The 24,678-nt window shown below is 40.6% G+C and overlaps 1 protein-coding gene across 1 annotated transcript in view; it reads right to left on the bottom strand.

The window, feature by feature from the left end:
* rcor1 (REST corepressor 1) overlaps positions 1-21,561 on the bottom strand; it is a 113,109-nt gene extending 91,548 nt beyond the window's left edge. The window contains exons 1-2 of the mRNA XM_063047562.1: positions 21,222-21,561; positions 21,050-21,106 (exon numbers count right to left, since the gene is read on the bottom strand). Of these exons, the coding sequence (XP_062903632.1) occupies positions 21,050-21,106; positions 21,222-21,363 (199 nt within the window). The 5' untranslated portion in view covers positions 21,364-21,561. The remainder of the gene's footprint in view (positions 1-21,049; positions 21,107-21,221) is intronic.
* Between the last annotated feature and the right edge of the window lie 3,117 nt (positions 21,562-24,678).

The raw sequence follows: 24,678 nt of genomic DNA, 5'->3' as shown, positions 1-24,678 counted from the left end.
AACATGTCAATTAGATTGCACAGAATATATTAAAGGGAGATTTCTATCAATGGTTAAAAGTGTTTCTGTTGAGGTTGTAAGCTCCTGATGAATTTGTAGAACACTCAGACATTTTGTCAACATACTTCCAGAGGTTCAGTACTTAAAACTGAGCGCAGTATTCTAGATGGGGCGTGTCCAAAGATCTGCACAAACACAACTTCCTCCCTCGAGCATTTCTGCTCTCGAGGTAAAGAGCAACATCCTAGAACCTTTCTTTTAATATTTCTCAAGTCTGTGTAACTGGAAACCAAATTTTAAATGTGTCTTGAGATACCAAAATCTCTATTTTGTCATGGTTTCAAATCTCTTCTCATTCAGAAAGATTTTTGGGTTCTAAATGAATGACACCCTTCCCACACTGAATTCTCTAACTGCTTTGCTCATCAAATCTGTCTCTTTTTAACTTCCCATTTCCAATTTCACAATTCTCACTATTTTAACTATTGTTATCTGCAAATTCTATGCACACATTGGGCATTCCTTCATCCTATTCATGCAGGCTCCGGGACAATACTACTTGTCATGCCCCTATCAAATTCCATTTCTCTTAATCCTACTGACATTGCCTACCTTTAACCAATTATAAAACTTTGACACAAGACTGTCTCAAATTCTGTGCATTTTTACTTTGCATAAACCCAAGTTTTAAATTAAGCACTAACTTTCACATTATAAAATAAAGACTTTACATATTAAATAGGCAAGATACATTTTAGTCATGGTAAAGGTTTGAAAAATAATTCGGCATCTTTGAAGAATGTAATGATGAAATGGCGGAGCAGACTGGGTGAGCCAAATGGCCCAATTCTGCTCCTATGTCTTATGCCATCAAGCCAAATTAGACACAGGACACATGGATAGCATACTTCATTCTTTATATGGCAGATAAGTGAATTTACCTTTGGATGCCAGCAAAAAGCAAGATCAGCATTAAAAACTATTAATATTTTAACATACATTTTTAGTAAATGTACATGAAAGTACATGTGGTGATTGCCATTGAGAAAGGAAGAAGAAACTTTGCATATCATTTTAGAACAGTAAAATAACTAGAAAAATATAGCTTTTGTGAGTGGTATACTAGTTTAAAAAAATATCATGGACAAATTATTTAAGCTGTAAATATTTTTAAATCAAGAACTCACCAATGACAGATTTGTAAAATTAGTAATTAGCAGTCACAAGTAATTACAACATCCACTCCACTATTATAAATCCAGCTTCACTCTTTGTAGAATTAACACAGAAACTCTGACTTGAAAAATATTTTTAACAAACACTAGACAACCGGGTGACCCGTTGGGGGCACCTTTTCAGAGAAAGGGAGTACAGTGTGATGTGATGTGCTTTGGAAATTAAAGAAGAACTCACTGTATTAAAGAAGAAAGACACCTAGCAAGACAAATAATGCTCCCCCTCATTTAACGAAGGACACTTTTTATGACCACATTTCTGGTTGATCTGCCACCCTTCAGGAATACTCTAACATTTTCATTTCTTTTTCCCCGGCTTAAAGCCACATACAGCTGACCATGCGGGAATACTGATTTCTCCAAATAAATTAACATTCTCCATGGTTTGGCCTTGAGCCGAATGTATAGTCGTAACAAAGCATGACTGTATCGGGAACTGGCTCCGCTGAGGAGGGACATTTTCCCCTTCTGATAAATTGAGAGTAATTCTTGGGATAATGACAAAATTATTTTTTGAATGTACCAATGTTTATCTTTGCTACGATGAGATTGTTGTGCAGTTCTTCCACCATCATTCACGTTCCATTGCAAAGCCTTGGTGGATCCAAGTTCCTCATTGAAATGATGGGAGATCCCCTCTTCAATTCCAGTTCCTGCGGTGGCAATCCAGAGAGTTTGACCAAATCAAGGAATTCTGTAGGAAAATAAGTGGTGTTCGCTCCTTCACTTACGGCATTGAAGGAGCAGTATTCTTTCATGATTCCAAGGAAGTGTCTAATGCATGTGAAGTTTATTTTTCGCATCATACTTCATTTTCATTAAGAGGAACCATGATAGAATTCCTCGAGAAGAGTTCTGCAGGATTGTAGAATGTCGGGTAAATGAAATCAATGCATTCTTCCATAGTTGTTGCTGGCAGAATCATATCTTCAGGTAATTTGATTTCATTGTTTTCATTTTTCTCAATCTTGTCTTCTCCAACATCCAATAAGAACTGAGAATATCCTCCTTCTCCCTCACTCAATCACGTTTCTCTTCAATTGAAACTTGATGAAGCTTCTCCATAAGTAGGATTTTTTAATGAATTCTCCACATCAGCATCATTTCTGCATTTCACAACTGCTAGAAGCAGACGGAAATCGCCACAGCAAATGGTTAAAATACCCCCGAAGGCCTCATTCTTGCCGCATACGTCACGAAGAGTGTGGTCCACGGCTTCAAAGCTCTCCCTCCTAATCATGGGGCACTCATCCCAGACAATGAGCTTTGCATTTTGGAGTAAATTTGCAGTATTGGTGTTTTTATCTATGTTACAAAGGGCATCCTCATTGACTTTGAGGGGTATTTTGAATCGTGATTGCGCTGTCCTACCACCAAGCACCTCTGGCTCTTCCTCTCTCCTCCTCTGCCTGTTTTTGTCATTCTGGAGACACGCAGCCCTTTCATCCTTTGTCTCTTCATCCCTTTTACCATTTGTTCTTTCTCTCTGATCTTGGGAGTCGTGTGGCCCTGGCCTGATCAGATTCTTGTTCTCTCCTCCATCTGTGCCTATTGTTGTCATTTTGGAGACATGCATGCCTGTCCTCCTCTGTCTCATCTTTTTTGTCCTGACTCTTTGATCCTTGAGTCGTGCGGCCCTGGCCTCATCTGATTGTTGTTCTCTCCCTCTCCTCGCCGCTTCCCGACGATGTTTGGCGTCATCTCTTGACCATAATGTCCCCCTTCTCTTTCCACTCAGCATAATTAGGCTATCCATATATTCTTACCCTAATCCTTGATAGAAGATAGGAAGCAGTAACACCAAAGCCTCCAAGATGCTGATTATTCTTGAGAATGTGGTTGGCGCTCTCCTAAATGGACGTGATATAGTCACTGCTGTCCTTTGACTGCAGCAAGGGTTTTATGGGTGTCTCAAAGTATGTCATTACAATCTATATACTACTAAAACTCTCATACTCTGTGACCTCCAATTAGCGCAAACGGTGCATTACAGCGGCACTTGTTTTGGCTAAGTCAAATTCAAATGCGCTAACTTGCAGAATGCAGGCAAAGTTCAGAGTTATATATTCGTATAAAATTGTTCATTCACCAAAAATCAACAGGCTGGCTTTCACCCAACAGCCGATCCGTCATCATGGAAATCGGGACGCGATAGCCGGATGCATGCGCACGACCAGCCTCAGCAGTGACACCTACTGGAGCAAAAGGGCAAGGCAGCTCTATTTCAAGGGGTCACATTCTGCTAATCACCATCAGCATGTACAGGATTGGGACAGATCTAACTGCCACCCATCAATGAGATAATTAAATCTTACTGTAATGACATACTTCGAGACACCCATAAAACCCTTTTCTGCAGTCAAAAGACAGTGGTGACTGTCACATCCATTTAGGAGAGCGCCAACCACATCATCAAGAATAATCAGCATCCTTTGGTGTTACTGCTTTGTATCTTCTATCCAGCATTAGGGTAAAAAAAAATGGTCTGCCGAATTATGCAGCGTGGAAAGGGAAGGGGGTCATTATGGTCAAGAGATGATGCCAAATCGGGAAGCGGCAAGGAGAGGGAGAGAACAAGAATCGGAGGAGGCCAGGGCCGCACAACTCCAGGATCAGAGAGTCAAGACAAAAAAAGATGAGAGAAGAGACAGAGGAGGAGAGGCATGCACGTCTCCAGGATCAGAGACAAACAACAAACAGCAGAAGAGATGAAGAGACGGGGGATGAAAGGGCTGCACGTCTCCAGAATGACAATGAGAGGTACAAGAGTGGCAGAGCAACACTCACAACACGCTGGAGGAACTCAGCAGGTCGGGCAGCATCCGTGGAAATGATCAGTCAACGTTTCAGGCCGGAACCCTCATCAGACTGAAGAGGGAGGAGGCAGAGGCCCTATAAAGGAGGTGGGGGGAGGGTGGGAAGGAAAAGGCTGGTAGCTGCCAGGTGAAAAACCAGTAAGGGGAAAGATAAAGAGGTGGGGGAGGGAAGGCAGAGAGGGGATAGGCAGGAAAGGTGAAGGAGGAATGAGGAAAGCACAATGGGTAGTAGAAGGAGGCGGAACCATGAGGGAAGTGATAGGCAGCTGGGGAAGAGGGCAGAGTGAAACAGGGATGGGGGAAGGGTGAGGGAGGGATTTTGAGGGGTCACAGTATATAGATAAACCAAAAAGATACTGTTAACATCTGGTCTACACCTCTGCCAAAGAAATAACATTTGCTTGATAGGCATTTCTAAACAGTTCAATGCTACTGCTGTCTTCAATCTTGGGTCACAATTCTGATACATTCTGGAGTGTCGTAGAATGGCCCGAACTGTAGAGACCAAATTATACAGAGGCAACAGTGGGAAGTTAAAGGCGCATCACTCCTTTCACCACTGACTTTCACCATTATGCTCAAAGTCATCTGAACTAATAGACCTCATCATACATAATCTATGTTGGTGTTTGTGCTGTAAACTAATCATGTCACATACCATCTACCTCATCTCAGTCTTTAAGCATACATTTCTAATTCCTTGTCTCTCATGTTTTCATCTCGGCTACTTTTGAAATCATACAACCATAGGCATTTACTCTGGTTCCTTCTTCAGAATTGCAATTCCAGGTCCTGACCTAGATTTTAGAGCTTTAGAATGGTAAAACTATAATTATACCATTAAACTGATCACAATCTCAATATTTTCACACATGCAGTGTTGTCCAGATATATCAAAGCTGGTAAGAATGATTTCTTCGCTATTTCCATCCGCTGCCTCATTTTGCTTTCACCTCTACTAAACCTATCACTTGCCTACAGAAATTGGAGATCCTAATAAAGTTTTGCCGAAGAATACCCTAAATATAACAGATTATGTTGCAAGAAATTTATGGAGTCTTTTAATGGTGCTTTAATCCACACAACCACAAGAAATAGCAGGTCATTCGTACTTTCCAGGTCATTCTGTCATTCATGTTTTGAATGAACTCAATTACTAAGACTCCACAGCCCTTAAATTAGATTTCCAAAGATTCACAAGACTGTGTGAAAAGATCTCTCATTTAAATAACCTATTCTTTTATCTGAGACTCTGACCTCTAGCTCTATGTTCTTCATCCAGGAGGAAATCCTCCTGAGATCACCTCTATTTCTTCTGAATGCTGGAGAAAATATGCCTAATGTACTCAGAACAAATTCACCATCCCAGGGCCCAATTTTCAATACACACTACCTAGGGCAAATAATCTTTTGTTTATACAAGGGCAAGGAAACCAAAAGCTATACTTCATTTGCAGTTTCACTAAGATCTCTTTAGTTCTGTACTCAAATCCATTTATAATTGCAGTCAACATGTCATTTATCTTCCCGAATGTTTTCTGGACCTGAATGTTGGCTTTCAGACTCACCTTAAAGATTACCCAAGTCCCTTTGAACATTATTTCCTGATCACAATTTAAAAATTAATTTGCACTTCTGTTTTGGGTGGTTAAGTAGTTGACCTCACCCTTTTCCACTGCATTTTTCATTTGTCATGTCCTCACTCAAAGCTTTTTTTTAAACCATTGTCACAATCCCACCTACTTTTGTACCCTCAGCAAATAAATTGGCCTATCACAACAATAAATAGCTACTGTTGTGAATAGCTTAGGCCCATGTGATACCCCAAATCTCTCAACTCTTTCTATTTACATTACCTCCAGACAAGATAATACAACCACTGAAGTCTCTAAGATGCACAAACTGAGAATAATACGACAATTTAACTATGAGAAACAAAGTAGAAGACATCGCTCTAATGTACATGGAAAAAGACACACCCTTTTTGTTAAGGGTAGGCCGAGAATAGGATTTGGTTGCAGTAAACTTTAGTTAAGAATTCTATTTTCTGACTCCATCTTTCCCTCTACCCGCCCCCCCCCCACTTCTGCTTTCCATAGGGATCGCTCTCTATGTGATCCCTTATCCACTTAGCCCCCCCCATTGATCTTCCTCCTGGCACATCCTGCAAGTGTGACAAGTTCTACACCTGCCCCTACACCTCCTCTCTCACCACCATTAAAATCTCCAAACAGTTCTTCCAAGTGAGGCAACACTTCACTTGCAAGTCTGCCAGGGTTATTTATTGTATCTGGTGCTGCCAGTACAGCCTCCTTGAAATAAGTCAGACCTGATGCAAACTGGGGGCAGCTACGTTGAGCATCTTCACTATGTCAACCACAAAAGGCAGCATCACCCGGTGGCTACCAGTTTCAAATTAACATTTCATTCTCATTCTGACATGTCAGGCCATGGCCTGACAAGGCCAAGCTCAGGTTGAAGGCGCAACACCTCACACCATCTGGATAGCCTCCAACCTGATGGCATGAACATCAATGACCTAACTTCCAATAATTTCTCTCCCCCACCCCCCCCCCCCATTTTCCATTCCCATTCTGGCTACCCTCTTACACCTTCTGGTTCCCTTCCTCTTTCCATTCCACGGTCCATTGCCCTCACCTATCAGATTCTTTCTTCTTCAGACTTTCACCTCTTCCACTTATTCCCTCCCAGCTTACTTCATCCCCATCCCCCACCTTCCCTTTCACCTGTTTCCACCCATCACCTAGCAGCTCGCACTTCTTCCCCTCCCCTACCTTCTTATTCAGGCTTCTGCCCCATTCCTTTCCAGTCATGATGAAGGGTCTGAGCCTGAAGCATCAACTGTTTATTCCCCTCCATGGATGCTACCTGATTTGCTAAGTTCCTCCTGGATTCCGAGTGTTTCTCAAGGTTTACAGCATCTGCAGATGTTGTGTTTATGTTTTCTATTGTTCGACAGTGCTTTGCGTAAATATATATTAATCCATGCATAATTAAAATGTTACTTACCCTCCATGTCTTACAAAAAAGAAATACTGAAGATAGATAACCAAAGGAAATATTAGGTCATATTGTGAAATACAGGTCAACCTTCACTAATCCGACTACCTGTAATCTGGTTCCTTCGATAATCTGGCACTGATTATGCTTATTGTGATCCTTCTGTAATTGGTATTTTCACTAATCCAGCACTCCTCAGGTCCCAATGGTGCCGGATTAGTGAAGGTCGACTTGTATTAGCTTTTAAGAAAAACCTTGAACAGTATTAATGAAGGAACTATTGTCGTATAATTCACAATAACAATTATATTGTCATATAATTAAGATCAGCTTCAATACCGTAAGATACAGAAGCAGAATAGGCCATTTGGCCCATCAAGTATGCTCTGCATTCATTCCATCATGGCTGATTTATTATCCCTCAAGCCCATTCTCCTGCCTTTTCCCTGTACCCTTTAACTAAACAAGAATATATCAACCTCTGCTAAAAATATATTCAATGACCTGGCCTACACAGCCGTCCATGGCAACGAATTCCACAGATTCACCACCTTCTATCTAAAGAAATTCATTCTCATCTCTATTCTAAATAGACGTCCCTCTATTCTGAGGATTTACCCTCTGGTCACCCACTATAAGAAACATACTCCCCACATCCACTATCTAGGCCTTTCAATGTTTGACAGGCTTCAATGAGATAACTCCAGCAAATATAGGCCAAGAGCCAAACGCTCCTCATACATTAACCCTTTCATACCCAAAATAATGCCTGTGAATCTCCTCTGTACCCTCTTCAATGCCACATCTTTCCTTGTATAAGGGGCCCAAAACTGCTTACAATACTCTCAAGTGCAATCTGACCAATGCATTATAAAGCCTCAGCATCACATCCTTGCTCATATTCTAGTCCTCTCAAAATGAATGTTAATATTGTACTTACCTTCTTTACCACCAACTCAACCTACAGATTAAACTTTATGGAATCCTATACAAGGAATCCCAAGTCCCTTTGCGCCTCTGATTTTTGAAATTTTTTCCCCATTTAGATAGTCTATGCCTTTACTCCTTCTACCAAAGTGCATGACGGTACACTTCCCGACACTGTTTTCCAACTGCTACTTTGTCTATTTTTCCAATCTGTCCAAGTCCTTTTGCAGGCTCCCTGCATCTTCAACACTACCTGCCCCTCCAGCTATCTTTGTATTGTCTGCAAACTTGGTTACAAAGACATCAATTCCATCATCCAATTCATCAACATTTAACATGAAAAGTAGTGGTCCCAGCACTGACCCCTGCGGAACACCACTTGTCACCAGTAGTCAACCAGAATAGGCTCCCTTTATTCCAAGTCTTTGCCTCCTGCCAATCAGCAATCTATTCATGCTCATATCTTTCCTGGAATACCATGGGCCCTTATCTTGTTATGCAGCTGCACGTGCCGCACCTCAAGAGACTTTTGAAAATCCAAGTAACCAACATCCACTGACTCTTTGTCTATCCTGCCTGTTATTTCCTCAAAGAATTCCAACAGATTTGTCAGGCAAGATTTCCCCTTACGGAAACTACACTGACTTTGGTCTGCTCTATCATGTGCCTCCAAGTACCTTGAAACCTCATACTTAATAATGGACTCCCATCAGGTTCCCAACCACTAAACTCAGGCTAATTGGCCCATAATTTCCTTTCTTCTCCTCCTTTCCCAAAGAGTGGAGTGACATTTGCAATTTTCCGGTCCTCTGAAACCATTCCAGAATCTAGCGATTCTTAAAAGATCATTACAAGTGCCTCCACAATCTCTTCAGTTACCTCTTCCAGAATCCAGGAGTATAGTCTATCTGGTCCAGGTGACTTATCTACCTTCAGACCTTTCAGCTTCCCAAGCACCTTCTCATTATTAATAGCAATTACACTCACTTAGTCAGGGAGCAGAAAAGGGGAAGTACAACGAGATCTGGGTGTCCTTGTTCATCAGTCACTGAAAACAAGCATACAGGTACAGCAGACAGTGAAGAAAGCTAATGGCATGTTGGCCTTCATAACAAGGGGAGTTGAGTATAGGAGCAAAGAGGTCCTTCTGCAGTTGTACAAGGCCCTGGTGAGACCCCACCTGGAGTATTGTGTGCAGTTTTGGTCTCCAAATTTGAGGAAAGACATTCTTGCTATGGAGGGAGTGCAGAGTAGGTTCAGTGGGTTAATTGGGAATGTCATATGTTGAAAGGTTGGAGCGACTGGGCTTGTATACACTAGACTTCAGAAGGATGAGAGGGGATCTGATTGAAACATACAAAATTATTATGGGATTGGACACGCTAGAGGCAGGAAACATATTCCCAATGTTGGGGGAGTCCAGAATCAGAGGCCACAGTTTAAGAATAAGGGGTAGACCATTTAGAACAGAGTTGAGGAAAAACTTTTTCACACAGAGAGTTGTGGATCTGTGGAATGCTCTGCCTAAGAAGGCAGTGGAGGCCAATTCTCTGGATTCTTTCACGAAAGAGTTAGATAGAGCTCTTAAAGTTAGCAGAGTGAAGGGATATGGGGAGAAGGCAGGAACAGGGTACTGATTGTGGATGATCAGCCATGATCATAGTGAATGTCGGTGCTCGCTCGAAGAGCCAAATGGCCTACTCCTGCACCTATTGTCTATTCGTCTGGCACATTCAAACTTCCAGCATACTGCTGGTGTCTTCCACAGTGAAGACTAACACAAAATACTTAAGTTCATCTACCATTTCTTTGTCCCCCATTACTACCTCTCCAGCATCATTTTCTAGTGGTCTAATATTCACAATGGCCTCTCTTACTCTTTATATATCTGAAAAAACTTTTGGTACCCCTTCTGATATTTTTGGCTAGCTTACCTTCATATTCCATCTTTTCTCTCTTTATGGCTTTTTAGATGCCTTCTGTTGGTTTTTAAAAAGCTCCTCAATCCTCTAATTTCCCACTAATTTTTACCCTTACAGTTTCTTAACAGTACCCATAATAATTCTACATTTTCCAATCCTAAGTCACTGTTCTAAGGATTTGATTTCATGTTTTTTTAAACAAACGGAGCCACCCCACCCCATCTGCCTACCTGCCTGTCCTTTCGGTACAAGTATGTCCTTGGATAAAGCTCCCAACAATCATCTTCTTTCAACTACGTCTCAGTGATGCCCAACGTCATACCTGACAATCTCTAAATGTGCTACAAGATCATCAACCTTATTCTGTCCAGTGCATTGCACACTGATGCTTCAATCCACATTATTAAAGACTACAACAGCAAGACCAAAGGTGCGATTATAAAACTGAAAATTTCTTCCTGAAAGAAAAAGTTCCTCTTAAAGAGTTTTAGAAGCAAATTCTCCCTAAATCTTTTGTGCCACAGTTCACAATACAGATCGGAAGCGGTCAAAATTCTGACAGTAGGATCTTTATTAGATACTGTTAAATTGGCAAAGTAGTAAAGTAAAAAGGCAGGCATAGGGTTATTAGATCAAACAGTGTTGAGGATAGGAATAAAGCTAAGAGATCAGAAAGTGGGACAAGGCTAGCAAGAATGTAAGATTGAATTGAATTAGAAATCAGTCTGCATCGGTCATAGCCCAGAGCATTTGGGCAAAGGTCAGATTGGGCAATAGAGACAAAAGCGACTGCAAAGATGCACACTGATGGGAATACTCCTGATACTACAGAAGGACTTTTAACTGAAAATAATATGACCATGAAGGATTCAAAAATTGTTACAGTGATATGTTAGTTACACAACCCATAAAATGAGCGACTATTTAAGCCAATCAGAAGGGTTTAATGCAGTGTGAAGTATTAGATGAAATCATTACTACATTGGTTTTAACAAAATTGTAGCAGCTCAAGTAGCCGTGATCTAATATTGATGCCGCTGATACTGAATCAATGACAGTTAAATAATCTCCTTGAGCATTTACATATGATCTCTGCAAATCTGAATGACTTGGTATTTTCAGGACTTAAAAAAAACTATATTCCTCCCACCACCACTTTGATTTTTGCAACAGCCAGTTTCAGATCTTGGTTAACTATGGTACACACAATCATATGTTGATCTCTTAAACTAGTAGAAAATATCAGCTTTATTTGTACATTGAAACATATAGTGAAATGTTGGTTGTTGATGCAAATAACACACTTTCCAAGGATATTCTGGGGACAGCCTGCAAGTTCTATACCTTCCAGCAACAACAATGCATGCCTACAACTTATTAACCCTAACCAGTATGTCTTTGGAATGTGGAGGATTACCACTGCACCCAGAGGCAAGTATTCAAATCCTAAAGAACTAAATTGCTGCCATAATGGACAACCACATTTTACCATGTGTAGCTAAGTGAACAAAGTAAAAAAATAATTCCTACCTGCAGTGGCAGAAAAAAAAAATCACCTACAAGATTCCACACACTTAAAATATCAAATTCTTCGTTTTTAAAAAAAAACTTCAACTTTAGAATACTGAATACCATCTTTGCCACGTTGTTATACTTGTTAATGACTCTGAAGAAGCTGCTGCTCCTAGAAAACATTACGAAAACAAAAAATAAACCTGGATTTAACTAGCACCATTTTTTATTCTCACACGATTATGCAGCAAGTTTAATTACTCTTTATGTCTAATTAATCAATGTGCAATGTACAGCTAATTTTTGCTAAGACTCTATAGTAGTGGGATAAATGAACAGTTACTTCTGAAACATTGAGGTTAAACATCTGAAGACCATTTTGAATGAGGTTTTTAAATTTAAATAACAAAGCTTCATCTTAACATCTCAACTGAGAATGACTGCACCATAGAAAAAAAAACTTTCTCAGTAATAAACTTATATTAGCTCAGTAAAGGTTCATGGATTTGGGCTTGAACTTATGACTGAATCACTTGAGGTAACAATTACTGCCACCAGGTAAAGTTGATGCTGTACAATCAGAAATGGGAACAAGAATCTACTGATTCAGATTGTTTAATGTCATTTCCTGCACACAAGTGTAAAGAAGAACAAAATAGTTGTTACCCTGGACCCAATGCAGCACAAAAAAAACTAAAGAAAAAAAACAATAATAATTAAAAACACAATGTAAATACAAAAGATAGCTTATATACAAAGATTGATTGCAAGTCCATAAAGTTTCACTAGGCTGTAGATAAGGTGACAGATAGGAAATAATAAAATAGCAGTGGGTTTAGTGAGTGGAAGTACAGATCACCATTACTACTTGGGGACACTGTTTTTGAGTCTGATGGTCCTGGTGTAGATGTGACTCAATCTCCTCCCTGACGGGAGTGGGAACAGGGTTGGTGAGATCCTTCATATTACTGGCTCTTTTCTAGAACCTTTCAGTGTTTGATGGCAGATGGTTTCGATGCTTCGGGCAGTTTTGACTACCCATTGTCGAGCCTTCCTGCCCAACGTAGGGCAGTTTCTGTACCAAGCAGGGATGCAGCTATGCGTCTGTAGAATTATGCGAGTATGGAAGTGCGAAGTCCAGCTCTCTGCAGCCTCCCCAAACAAATAGCTAGTGAACATTCTGGACTATGTTGGATGTGTTCTGGGACCATGAGAGCTTGGGTGTGATGTGCACCAATGTAAGAAGGGGGTGTGAGTGGTGCAAGTTCTCCTGATGTTGATAACCATCTCCTTTTGTCTTGTTGATATAGAGGTTTGTAGCTCGGGTTGAGGATGCTGTTGATGAGTGGCTTGCCGATGGCTTGTTAGCTTGCTGGGTAACAAAATGTCTGCAAGGCAACATCAACAGTGAAACTTCGAATGAAACTAGACAACGGGGTGACCCGTTGGGGCATCCTTTCAGAGAAGGGTAGTGCAGTCTGATGTGACCAGAATGAACATTAAATTTTCCTGAATGCTATTGGTATCGCTTTGCTTGGAAACTGAAGTAGAAAACCTCAGTTTATTAAAGAAGAACGATGCATAGCAAAGCAAATATGGCTGCTCCTTATTTAACAAAGGACACTTTTGATGGCATCATTTCTGGTTTATCTGCCACCCTTGTGCCTCTCATTGTCAATCTGGAGACGTGCAGTCCTTTCAACCCCATCTCTTCATCTCTTCTGCTGTTTGTTGTTTGTCTCTGATCCTGGAGACGTGCATGCCTCTCCTTCTCTGTCTCTTCTTCTCTCACTTTTTTTGTCCTGACTCTTTGATCCTGGAGTCGTGCGGCCCTGGCCTCATCTGATTCTTGTTCTCTCCCTCTCCTTGCCACTTCCCAATGACGTTTGGCGTCACCTCTTGACCATAATGTCCCCCTTCCCTTTCCACGCAGCATAATTAGGCTGACCATTTTTTTTTACCCTAATGCTGGATAGAAGATACGAAGCAGTTACACCAAAGGATGCTGATTATTCTTGATGATGTGGTTGGCGCTCTTCTAAATGGACGTGATATAGTCACCGCTGTCCTTTGACTGCAGCAAAGGGTTTTATGGGTGTCTCAAAGTACATCATTACAATAAGATTTAATTATCTCTTATTGATGGGTGGCAGTTAGATCTGTCCCAATCCTGCACATGCTGATGGTGATTAGCAGAATGTGACCCCTCGAAATACAGCTGCCTTGCCCTTTTGCTCCAGTAGGTGTCACTGCTGAGGCTGGCCGTGCTCATGCATCCGGCTATCGCGTCCCAATTTCCATGATGACGGATCGGCTCTCAGGTCAAAGGGAGACTGTTGATTTTTGCGAATGAGCAATTTTATACGAATATATAACCCTGAACTTTGCCTGCATTCTGTAAGTTAGCGCATTTTAATTCGATTCAGCCAAAAAAAAGTGACGCTGTAATGCACCGTTTGCATTAATTGGAGGTCACAAACAGACAGACAGACAGAGCATGAGAGTTTTAGTAGTATATAGATGTGGTGATCTTGAGATTATTTACCATGAATCAGGCCTGCAACTCTTCCACCTTATCTCTGTACGCCATCTCATCATTATTGGTGATAAGCCCCACCACGGTTGTGTCATCAGAAGATGTGATGATTGATGTGTTTGGCCACGCAGTCATGTGTGAGCAAAGTGTACAGCAATGGGCACTGCAAACACCCAGTTGCAAAGTGGTGTATTTAGAGTGAGGAGTAGGCTCACCAAGATCTGTGGGACAATAGTGCTGAGTGCTGAATGCCGAATTGAAATCCAGAAACAACATTCTGACACAAGTGTCCTTGTTTTCTAGGTGTGTCAGGGCCAGGTGCATGACAGATGCTACGGCATCTGTCATAAAGCGGTTCTGTCTGTAAGCATATTGGTGAGTGTCTAATGAGGCAGGAATTAAGTTTGTGATATGAGCCATTATCAGTCATTCAAAGCACTTCATGATGATTGGTGCCAGTGCCATCGGGCGGTAGTCATTTAGTTCTGAAGATGTAGAGTTTCTTGGTACAGCGATGACAGTGGCTAATTTGAAGCATGTGGGGATAGCCGCCTGGATAAGTCTTGAAGATGCGACTGCTTAGCATGCTGAAATTTATGATCCACTACAAGTTGGAAAGCTGCGTTTCTTACCTAACAGTGAAAGCCAAAATACCTTATTCTCAAACAAAATAGACTATTCTCCTTTGCCCAAATTAATCTCTGTAAATCCAAATCAGAAGCTAAATTTTAAGATCATTTTAATGTTACTTTTTTCCCCAAATAGCAATGTTCTTTTAGTTCCATTTTTCTTAAAGAACAAACTAAATTGCTCAACTTAATGCATTGCTCTCTCAATCCAGACTCAACCAGTCACATGCAAACATTTCTATCCTATTTTATGACCCAACTTAAAAACTATAAACTTTAGTATTTAACCAACTTTATATTTTGGCAGTAAAGGAAATGAACACAAATAATATACAACATGCCCCTTTTACACTCCAATTCTTTCCATCTCTGGAAGATAAACAAAGCTTTTTCCATTTACCCTTCATTCCTGGAGCCGCACCCAATTTCTCCTTAATGCATTCTTTCCACAGCACCTACACTTGCCTCAGGCGACAGAAGAGCAGGTATTTCATATATACTTCTATTACTATTTTAGATATTACTCTAATTTCAACTTATCTCCGAACAGATACATCAACATGACTTGTCATTTACCTTTCAAGATCTCGTTTCATCAGACTGTAAATACTTAAAAACTAGATGAACTTAAAAGTTGTCTGAAAATCTGATTCCACTTTAAAAATAAACCTCAAATTAAATTTTCTAAATTACTTGAAATAGATAGCTTAAAACAAAACACTTCTATAGCTAGTTAAGGAGAAATCTTGCAGTCATTTCTAGAGTCTTCCATTAATCTACATGCCCTTTGCTTCCTATTAGCCAAATGTCCTCAGAAGCATGTAACTATATTACTGAAATTAGACTTGCAATAAAACCAACATTATGGTAATCTCTATCATAATTTCACATGGCTTAAAACACAAACAAAACAAACAATGGCAATAATTTAGATCCCTTGATACATATTATTCTTCCAGGGATAATCGGGAGTGCCGGATTAGTGAAAATGCCGAATTACAGAAGGATCACGTTAAGCATAATCAGTGCTGGACTATCAAAGGAACTGGATTACAGGTAGTCAGATTAGTGAAGGTCGACCTGTACTATGAAAAACATTTAGATATCCTCTCAAACGTATATTTGTAATTTTAACTCTGCTACATTCCGAAACGTTTCACTGAGCATTTAGAGGTTTAAATGTGGTCTTTCAAAATTTAGATATTTTTAATTAACAATGCCACATTACAACCAATTAATTAATTGCAGGTGAAATTGTTACATGAAGGGGTTTGCTTCAGTGGGGAAAAAATGGTATTTATTCTATCTGCAGTTATATTTCAAGCAATATTTCAAACTTGTAACATCTACTGAATCTGAAGATTTCCAAAATTTGGCTGCACATTTATTTACCAGATGTACAAAACAAAGGCCTACAATAACTAATGAGGGTACCATAATTAGGTCCTAAAACCCAAAATGTATTCCAGGTCACTGTATTACAGTGAGAGTCATACTACAACGAATTCGGAAAATTCAATCCAAACAGAATCAAAAAAATTTCCTATAGGAAGATTTAAATGTAAAATAAATTCTATTCTTGGTTCTACTAAATAGCTCATAATTCTTAGCCAACTCTTACAGGCTAGAAAAACAACAGGAATTCTGCAGATGCTGGAAATTCAAGCAACACACATCAAAGTTGCTGGTGAACGCAGCAGGCCAAGCAGCATCTGTAGGAAGAGGCGCAGTCGACGTTTCAGGCCGAGACCCTTCGTCAGGACTAACTGAAGGAAGAGTGAGTAAGGGATTTGAAAGCTGGAGGGGGAGGGGGAGATGCAAAATGATAGGAGAAGACAGGAGGGGGAGGGATAGAGCCGAGAGCTGGACAGGTGATAGGCAAAAGGGGATACGAGAGGATCATGGGACAGGAGGTCCGGGAAGAAAGACGGGGGAGGGATGACCCAGAGGATGGGCAAGAGGTATATTCAGAGGGACAGAGGGAGAAAAAGGAGAGTGAGAGAAAGAATGTGTGCATAAAAATGAGTAACAGATGGGGTACGAGGGGGAGGTGGGGCCTAGCGGAAGTTAGAGAAGTCAATGTTCATGCCATCAGGTTGGAGGCTACCCAGACGGAATATAAGGTGTTGTCCCTCCAACCTGAGTCTATTCCTCTTCTCACCCTGTCTCTTGCAAAAACGCCATCCCCTTCTCACAATTCCTCCGTCTCCGCCACATCTGCTCTCAGGATGAGGCTTTTCATTCTAGGACGAAGGCGATGTCTTCATTTTTTAAAGAAAGGGGCTTCCCTTCCTCCACTATCAACTCTGCTCTTAAACGCATCTCCCCCATTTCACGTACATCTGCTCTCACTCCATCCTCCCACCACCCCACTAGGAATACGGTTCCCCTGGTCCTCACCTACCACCCCACCAGCCTCCGGGTCCAACATATTATTCTCCGTAACTTCCGCCACCTCCAACGGGATCCCACCATTAAGCACATCTTTCCCTCCCCCACTCTCTCTGCATTCCACAGGGATCGCTCCCTACACAACTCCCTTGTCCATTCGTCCCCCCCATCCCTCCCCACTGATCTCCCTCCTGGCACTTATCCGTGTAAGCGGAACAAGTGCTACACATGCCCTTACACTTCCTCCCTTACCACCATTCAGGGCCCCAAACAGTCCTTCCAGGTGAGGCAACACTTCACCTGTGAGTCGACTGGGGTGATATACTGCGTCCGGTGCTCCCGATGTGGCCTTTTATATATTGGTGAGACCCGACGCAGACTGGGAGACCGCTTTGCTGAACATCTACGCTCTGTCCGCCAGAGAAAGCAGGATCTCCCAGTGGCCACACATTTTAATTCCACATCCCATTCCCATTCTGACATGTCTATCCACGGCCTCCTCTACTGTAAAGATGAAGCCACACTCAGGTTGGAGGAACAACACCTTATATTCCGTCTGGGTAGCCTCCAACCTGATGGCATGAACATTGACTTCTCTAACTTCCGCTAGGCCCCACCTCCCCCTCGTACCCCATCTGTTACTCATTTTTATGCACACATTCTTTCTCTCACTCTCCTTTTTCTCCCTCTGTCCCTCTGAATATACCTCTTGCCCATCCTCTGGGTCACCCCCCCCGTCTTTCTTCCCGGACCTCCTGTCCCATGATCCTCTCATATCCCCTTTTGCCTATCACCTGTCCAGCTCTCGGCTCTATCCCTCCCTCTCCTGTCTTCTCCTATCATTTTGCATCTCCCCCTCCCCCTCCAGCTTTCAAATCCCTTACTCACTCTTCCTTCAGTTAGTCCTGACGAAGGGTCTCGGCCTGAAACGTCGACTGCGCCTCTTCCTACAGATGCTGCTTGGCCTGCTTCTTACAGGCTAGAAACTATCACATACAACTAACTTGTATCAAAATTCAAGTTGGCTCCCTAACTTTCTTCAAGCAACTTATGCAACCAGTAACAAGTGATTTTCACTGTCCTGTTGCACATACTATTTATTATAAATTACTATAAATTGCATATTTAGAAGGATGCGAGTAATAAAGTCAATTCAAGAGATACAAACAAGAACAGTCCCAAGTTCAAACTGTTGTGATGAATGAACTTAGCAAAAGCAAACAACTTCTCTACTATAGTATAGAAAAATTATAATACAATCTGAACCTGACCTAATCACAGTCAATCCAAACCCAATCAGTGCTGGACATTTAAAAATTTTTGAGATCTCAAACTACAATTGGGTCCTATCAAACAGCCAAAACAGCCAAGCTCTAAAAGCAATTAGAATTTGTTTTCATATCCCTTCATCACTCATCTAAATGTAATTGTTTTAACATTTGTGCCTGGTGCCACCGGCTTCCTGGCCCATTATCAGGTCTTTATTTCATTTACGATGTCATTAAAAATCCAATTTTGACTAATTTCCCTGATAACCTCCTTGAGTGGCTTGGTGTCAAATGCTGCTTAGAAATACCCATGAAATGTGTTGGTTGTTTTACTACCCGAAAAGTATTAGCAAAGTGCACAGAACTTCAGGTATATACACCTGATGAATATTTAGCCCTATTTGGCGCACACGTGGATTTTACTCAAATTCTCAATAACCACAACTGCAATATCTGTACAAATGCTCACGTTAACAAAGGATCTACAAATAAGCAATAAGGATTTGTGCAGAAGCACACGATGACGTATGACATTTACAGAAAGCATGTAATATGGAGTGCATATGGAAAGGAAAGAAAATCAAGCTAATATTGAAAACACAAGGAAGTCTGCAGACGAATCCAAAGCAATATACACAAAATGCTAGAGGAACTCAGCAGGCTAGGCAGTATCTATGGAAATGAATATAGTCAACATTTCAGGCCGAGACCCTTCTTCAGGATGCTTCTATTCATTTACCTGACCTGCTGAATTCCTCCAGCATTTTCTGTGGTTGCTAATACTGAAAAGCATGCTGGCTTCTCATGTTCCTTTTATGTCACAAGTCTTCCAAGAATCTAACCATAAACTATGCTTGTCATCAACTGTATCAGATTACACCAGTGTTCAAAACATCAATAGTTCCATTTAATATCAGAGAATTGCATGCAATATACATCCCAAAATTCTTATTCTTCACAGACATCCACGAAAACAGAAGAGTCCCCAAAGAATGAGTGACAATTAAAATGACAGATCCACAAAGCCCCCCCAACTCCCCCTCCCACACACAAGCAATGACTCCCCCCCCCCTTCAGCATCCATTTATTTTTAGCCACAAATAATATCCATTTCTAATCCAGTAGCATCTCTGATATTGGCATGTTTGTCACTAAATCCCTTAGTGCCTTTCTCTCTTCCAAATTGGACTAATCGAATACCCACCATCTTCCCATTCTGCCTCTCATTCAAACTGCTACCAATTATAATCTACCTTCACACAAAAGCCCACTCAGCATGACTTAAGCCTCACTGATTGCCACCAATTTCAAATCCCCAAATAACTACTGCATTTTTTCCGAATCCTTATCCCCTCATGTAACTCACCATCTCCACAGCTTCAAAGTCCCACATTCACCAGCTTCTAGTCAGTTACAGATCCTCCCCAAGTTCATTCAGTCCACCTTCCAGCAGTTTAATTAAAAACCCTTGACCAACCAGCCAGCACCAATGGCATACAGAAACATTCCAATGCAATGCATTTCTCAGTTTTTAATAAAATTACTATGCAATGCTTATTGTAAATTAAGTGTTTTCAACAACTATAACATTACAACCTCTCTCAAAATAACAAAAACCTCCAAAAAATTTCAAACCATTTTTGAAAAATTCTGATTTTAAATACACCCAATTTAGCAAAAAAAGCATATTGTGACTAAAAAAAACCCTACATCACAAAGTGACAAAAATAAATTAAGATCATATGGTTTATAATCATTTTCCTTGCATAAAAATATAATTGACCAAGAAGCAACTTTCTAAACAAACTTCTGGAATACTCATATCTTAAGTAATAAACCAATTTCTCCACTATGAGAAAACTGCAAACTTGCTTGCCAATGAAAAAAGCTACCAGAAATATTTGCATTAAACAACTTCTTGTTGAATTGAAAGATTTTGCGGTAGGCTTCCCACTGAATACTTAACACACAAGGCCTACAAGCCAAAACAGCGCACCGCGTTTAAAAGGAACTAAGATCACCCATTTATAAACTTTTAATTACAATCGGTCTTGCACGTTCAATAGCAAACACCTTTAGCATCGTTTGCAGTGGCTTCTTGCTTTATTTCTTGCACATGCGCCCAATGTTAAATGATGCAGATTTCAACATACACTTTAGTTTATTTAGAAATAAAATCGCATTGTCGACCCGATATTGAACGATATAACAACCCCAAATCTGAAAATAAAATCGTATTTCTTAAAAGACCAAATATATTTAACAGGTTCATTCACACCGAATGTGAAAGTAACCGCACCTGAAACGAGGAGAGAGTTTGATAAATTGCATAACCTAAATAGCGAAATATTACGCATGAAGATCTTTTAAATTATAAACTTTTGAACATACGAGTAAGATTGGTACAGTATTTCAGTTTTATCCAGGGTGGGGTAGGAAATGATGATTTAAGTCAAAGCACGCCCGCAGCACACGCTTCTATTGCTGCTATTCTCGGGGCGAACAGTAGGGGGGGGGGGGGGTGAGTTATTTATCTATTCTCGCTTTATTATAATTGCTGTTTTATACTTTTCTATCATCTTTACTAACTCCGCACGGTGACCTAGAAAGGAACCCGACCAATCTCCCCCTCCCCCGCGCACCTACCCTCTCCTTCACTGATCCCTATTTCAACTTAACCTATTAAACACAGAAGTGGGGGGGGGGGAAGAGAGAGAGTTGATAATGATGATGAGTTTTAGGCTATTTCAACACATGTAAAAGCCGGAATTAAAGAACAAAAAAAAACTCACCGGGATCGTATTCAGGGACAACTGCTTGATATTGCGAACCAACTCGCATTCCTCCACCTGTAACAAGTAGTTAAAATAAATACCTCATTAAAAGAAATGAAGAGAGCGGTGTCAGTGCATTGAAATTAAACCAACAATAAGTCAGTTCCAGGCTACTGAAAGGCTCCAGTACCGTGCTCGTCATCGGAACCGCTGCTCGCCTCTTCCCAGGAGTTATTGCCATTGGTCGCGGCTCCCCCCGCAAAACTTTTAGCCCCATTCCTTCCTCTTCTCTTGCCCGAGACCTCGGGCCCTTTCTCTATCATGGTTGGCATTGTCGGTGCTGTGCGGCCAGCGCTGCCTTGCAGCCGCGATGCGCCCTTTTGTTGCGCCGAGACACTTTGTTGCGTGAAAGTTTGCGCCCGCCCGGGCTATGTCAGCGCCTCCTACGAGCGGGTAGCAGCGGAGGTGGCGGCAGACCCGAACTCAGCCTCCCAGCGCATCGGCCACACTGCCGCACACCCCAACCTGATCGCGCCGCCGCCCCGCCCACTCGCCCCGCTCCCATTGGGCAAACCGCCGAACCCCTCGCCCCATTGGCGAACATCCGTGTCCATCAGAAGAGCGGTTGCATTTCCCGTCGTAAGTTAGGTTGACTTTACACTGTACGTGGTCTTTAATCACTACGCTAGCACTGGTGCCTACGATTACATTCTCATCACTTTAACTTTATTTTCGGAATGCACTTTTATCTAACATATCAGTGCGGTCAACTAATAAAGGTAATTATTTTGGAAAACAAACCGGAAAATAAAATTAACATTTCTCATTTTTGAAGAGCTTATTTTATGTTCTTTGGAACTATTTATTTTTGCGGAGGACTATTTACTCAAAAACTGAAGGTGGCTGGAATAGAGGAATTGCCTTTATTTGAAAACATGTCCTAACTTTTATTCAACTCTTCCTACGTAATTAGATTTAAATATAGATCAAATTATTTGATGATTGCAAGATACTAACGGTTCTTGCCATCTTTTCAAAAATAATTCCGTAGCAGAAGCTGTGTTTCACGAGGGCTAAAGTTGTTGATCTTTGATAACACTTGAAATGATTACAATCAGACTGTTATACCTCTACATAAAATTACCCATATGAACAAGACTGAGTCTACTGGTAATGGGAAAATTCTCCGTCCATGATTTAAAGAGTTCAACGGCGGAGTCCAAACATAGTTCATTAAATAACCATTATACAATCATGGCTCAACTTATTAAAAACATAATAAGCATTTAAACATTTTATAAACATATCTTTTCCATTGCTTCATTTTTCCTTTGTGAAAACACGCAATGCATGACGGTTTAAATATTGCAATGCAAATATTTGGTTACATCATATCTGCTAGTAAACTCAATGTATTTATAGTTGTATACATCGGAGATCGAAGAAAGAAATTCGCAGTGTGATGGTTAAGATCTGTAAGGATAAAATCGCATTGATACTTTTTATTGGACAGCTCTACAAACTCTTAGTTCACCATTAGGCTGCACCAGAACATCATCCAGTTGGTTGCAATGGAGGAAGCAATTAAACATAGTCTCAAGTGTCGTTACAGGGAAACGGCATTACCCTGTCGAGTGCAGCAAACAAAGCAGTTTATACTTATGTTGTCTTAGATCCTAAAATATGTATCTGCATTTGATATATAGGTAGAGAATACAAATCTCTTCGTAGGTTAACATTTTAAGGATACAAGTATAGCTGACAAAAAAAATCAACTTATTATTGAAGACCCTCTGAACCTTTTTTTGCCTATGTGAATGAAAATGAGTATCAAAAAAAATCAAAGTAGAAACATAGAAAAGTACATCACAGCCTATTGCCCTATAGCCATCATATCTGTGCTGACTGTAAAGACTAATACCAATTGCCTGCTCACTGTCCTAGTCCATCTATCCCTTGCCTGTTCATGGTGCTTATGTAAATGCCTCTTTCTATTGTATCTGTTTCTACCATCTCCCTGGAATGCACCTGGCAGCACATTCCAGGCATCAACTACACTGTGTATAAAACTTGCTTTGAATATTTTCATTAAATTCCCCCCCCCAAGTTCCAACCCCCCACCACCACTACCCTGAAACTATAACCCCTAATATTTGACATTTTCACTGAAGAAAAAAAAGACCAACAATTGACTATACCTATGCTTTCCATAATTTATACACATATCAGGTCAACTCATGCTCCAAAGCACCAGGGGGAAAAGTTTAAGTTTATCTAACCTCTCCTAGCTCCAATCCAGGCAGGACTCTGGTGAAGCACTTCTGAACCCTTTCCAAAACCTCTAATCTTTTCCATCGTGTGGGGACCAGAACTGTAGGCCGTTCTCCAAATGTGGCCTAACTAAAGTTTTATGCACCTGCAACATGACTTCTCATATAGTTGACACTCTAACTAGCGAAGATAAGCACGGCGTTCACTTTCTTCACCACCCTAGCCATCTGCATTGCCATTTTCAGGAATTTTGTACATGCGTCCCAAAATTCTCTGTACATCAATGCTTCTAAGATCCTGTCATTTACTATACACTTTTCTCTTGCATTTGACCTCCCAAAATGCATCACCTCACACTTGGCAGGACTGAACTACCTCTGCCTTTTCTTCATCCAAGTTTCCAATTGATCTATCCTCACTGTCCTCAATTGAAATTGTGCTATCGTCACCCTCTACAATTCCACCAATTGTCATGTAATCTGCTAACACTAAATAGTCCTGTATTTTCATCCAACTCAATAATATATACTACAAACAGGTCATGAAAAACACCCTCTGACTTTCATTTTGGACCCAATTTTCAACTCATTTTGTCTTCTGGACCAGACTACTATGAGGAACTTTGTAAAAAAAACATTTATTTTTGTCCCACTTTCTCGTGAGTAAGTTTGGAGTTAACAACCACTATAAATCCAACATCTTATCCTCCAAGTCTACTTTAAGCTGTTCATGCTGGCATCTAAAAGATGATATTTCCCATTCACTTGAGCTACCTCTTTTCTAAACATATAACAAGAATCTCAAATAGTATAATTAATACGTTAAAAGTCTTCGCTGTTTAATTTTTATTTCCTTTTAAGTTTCTGATTGTATTATTTCTCGCGGCTATTTCCTGATAATCATGCTTGGTACCGAAATACAGAATCTCTTTTTTCATTTTAATCTTGCCTTTGTAAGGTGGCTTCATAATATACAGGAAACTGGTATTTGTCACAAGCATAAAAGTTCATAGAAAGATCATTGGTGTTAAAATGGAGATTCCCTGGGACTTCTCAAAGTTGTTTACGTAAATGACTAAATCATAAGATAAAAATGTAAGTGGTTAGTAGGAGGCATTTAAGGTGGTAATGTTTTATGATCTAATATCTTACAGTTTTGTTGCAATTTAGGTGCATTTCTATGAGAGAGAAGGGCCGGAAAGTTGAAGCCGGAGTAAAATAGAACAGATAAAGGAGCATGTAACAGATTCCAGTTCAGACAGAATGTAAGGAAAGGGAATGAGAGAAGATTGGCTGCAAATATAAAGAGGAATCCAAAAAGATTCTATAGGCAAGTAAACAGAAAAAGGGTTGTAGGAAGAGAATTATCAGTGGCCG

Source organism: Mobula hypostoma, chromosome 1, assembly GCF_963921235.1.
Source record: "Mobula hypostoma chromosome 1, sMobHyp1.1, whole genome shotgun sequence".
Classification (NCBI taxonomy): Eukaryota; Metazoa; Chordata; class Chondrichthyes; order Myliobatiformes; family Myliobatidae; genus Mobula; species Mobula hypostoma.
This window is presented reverse-complemented; position numbering and strand designations above follow the sequence as displayed.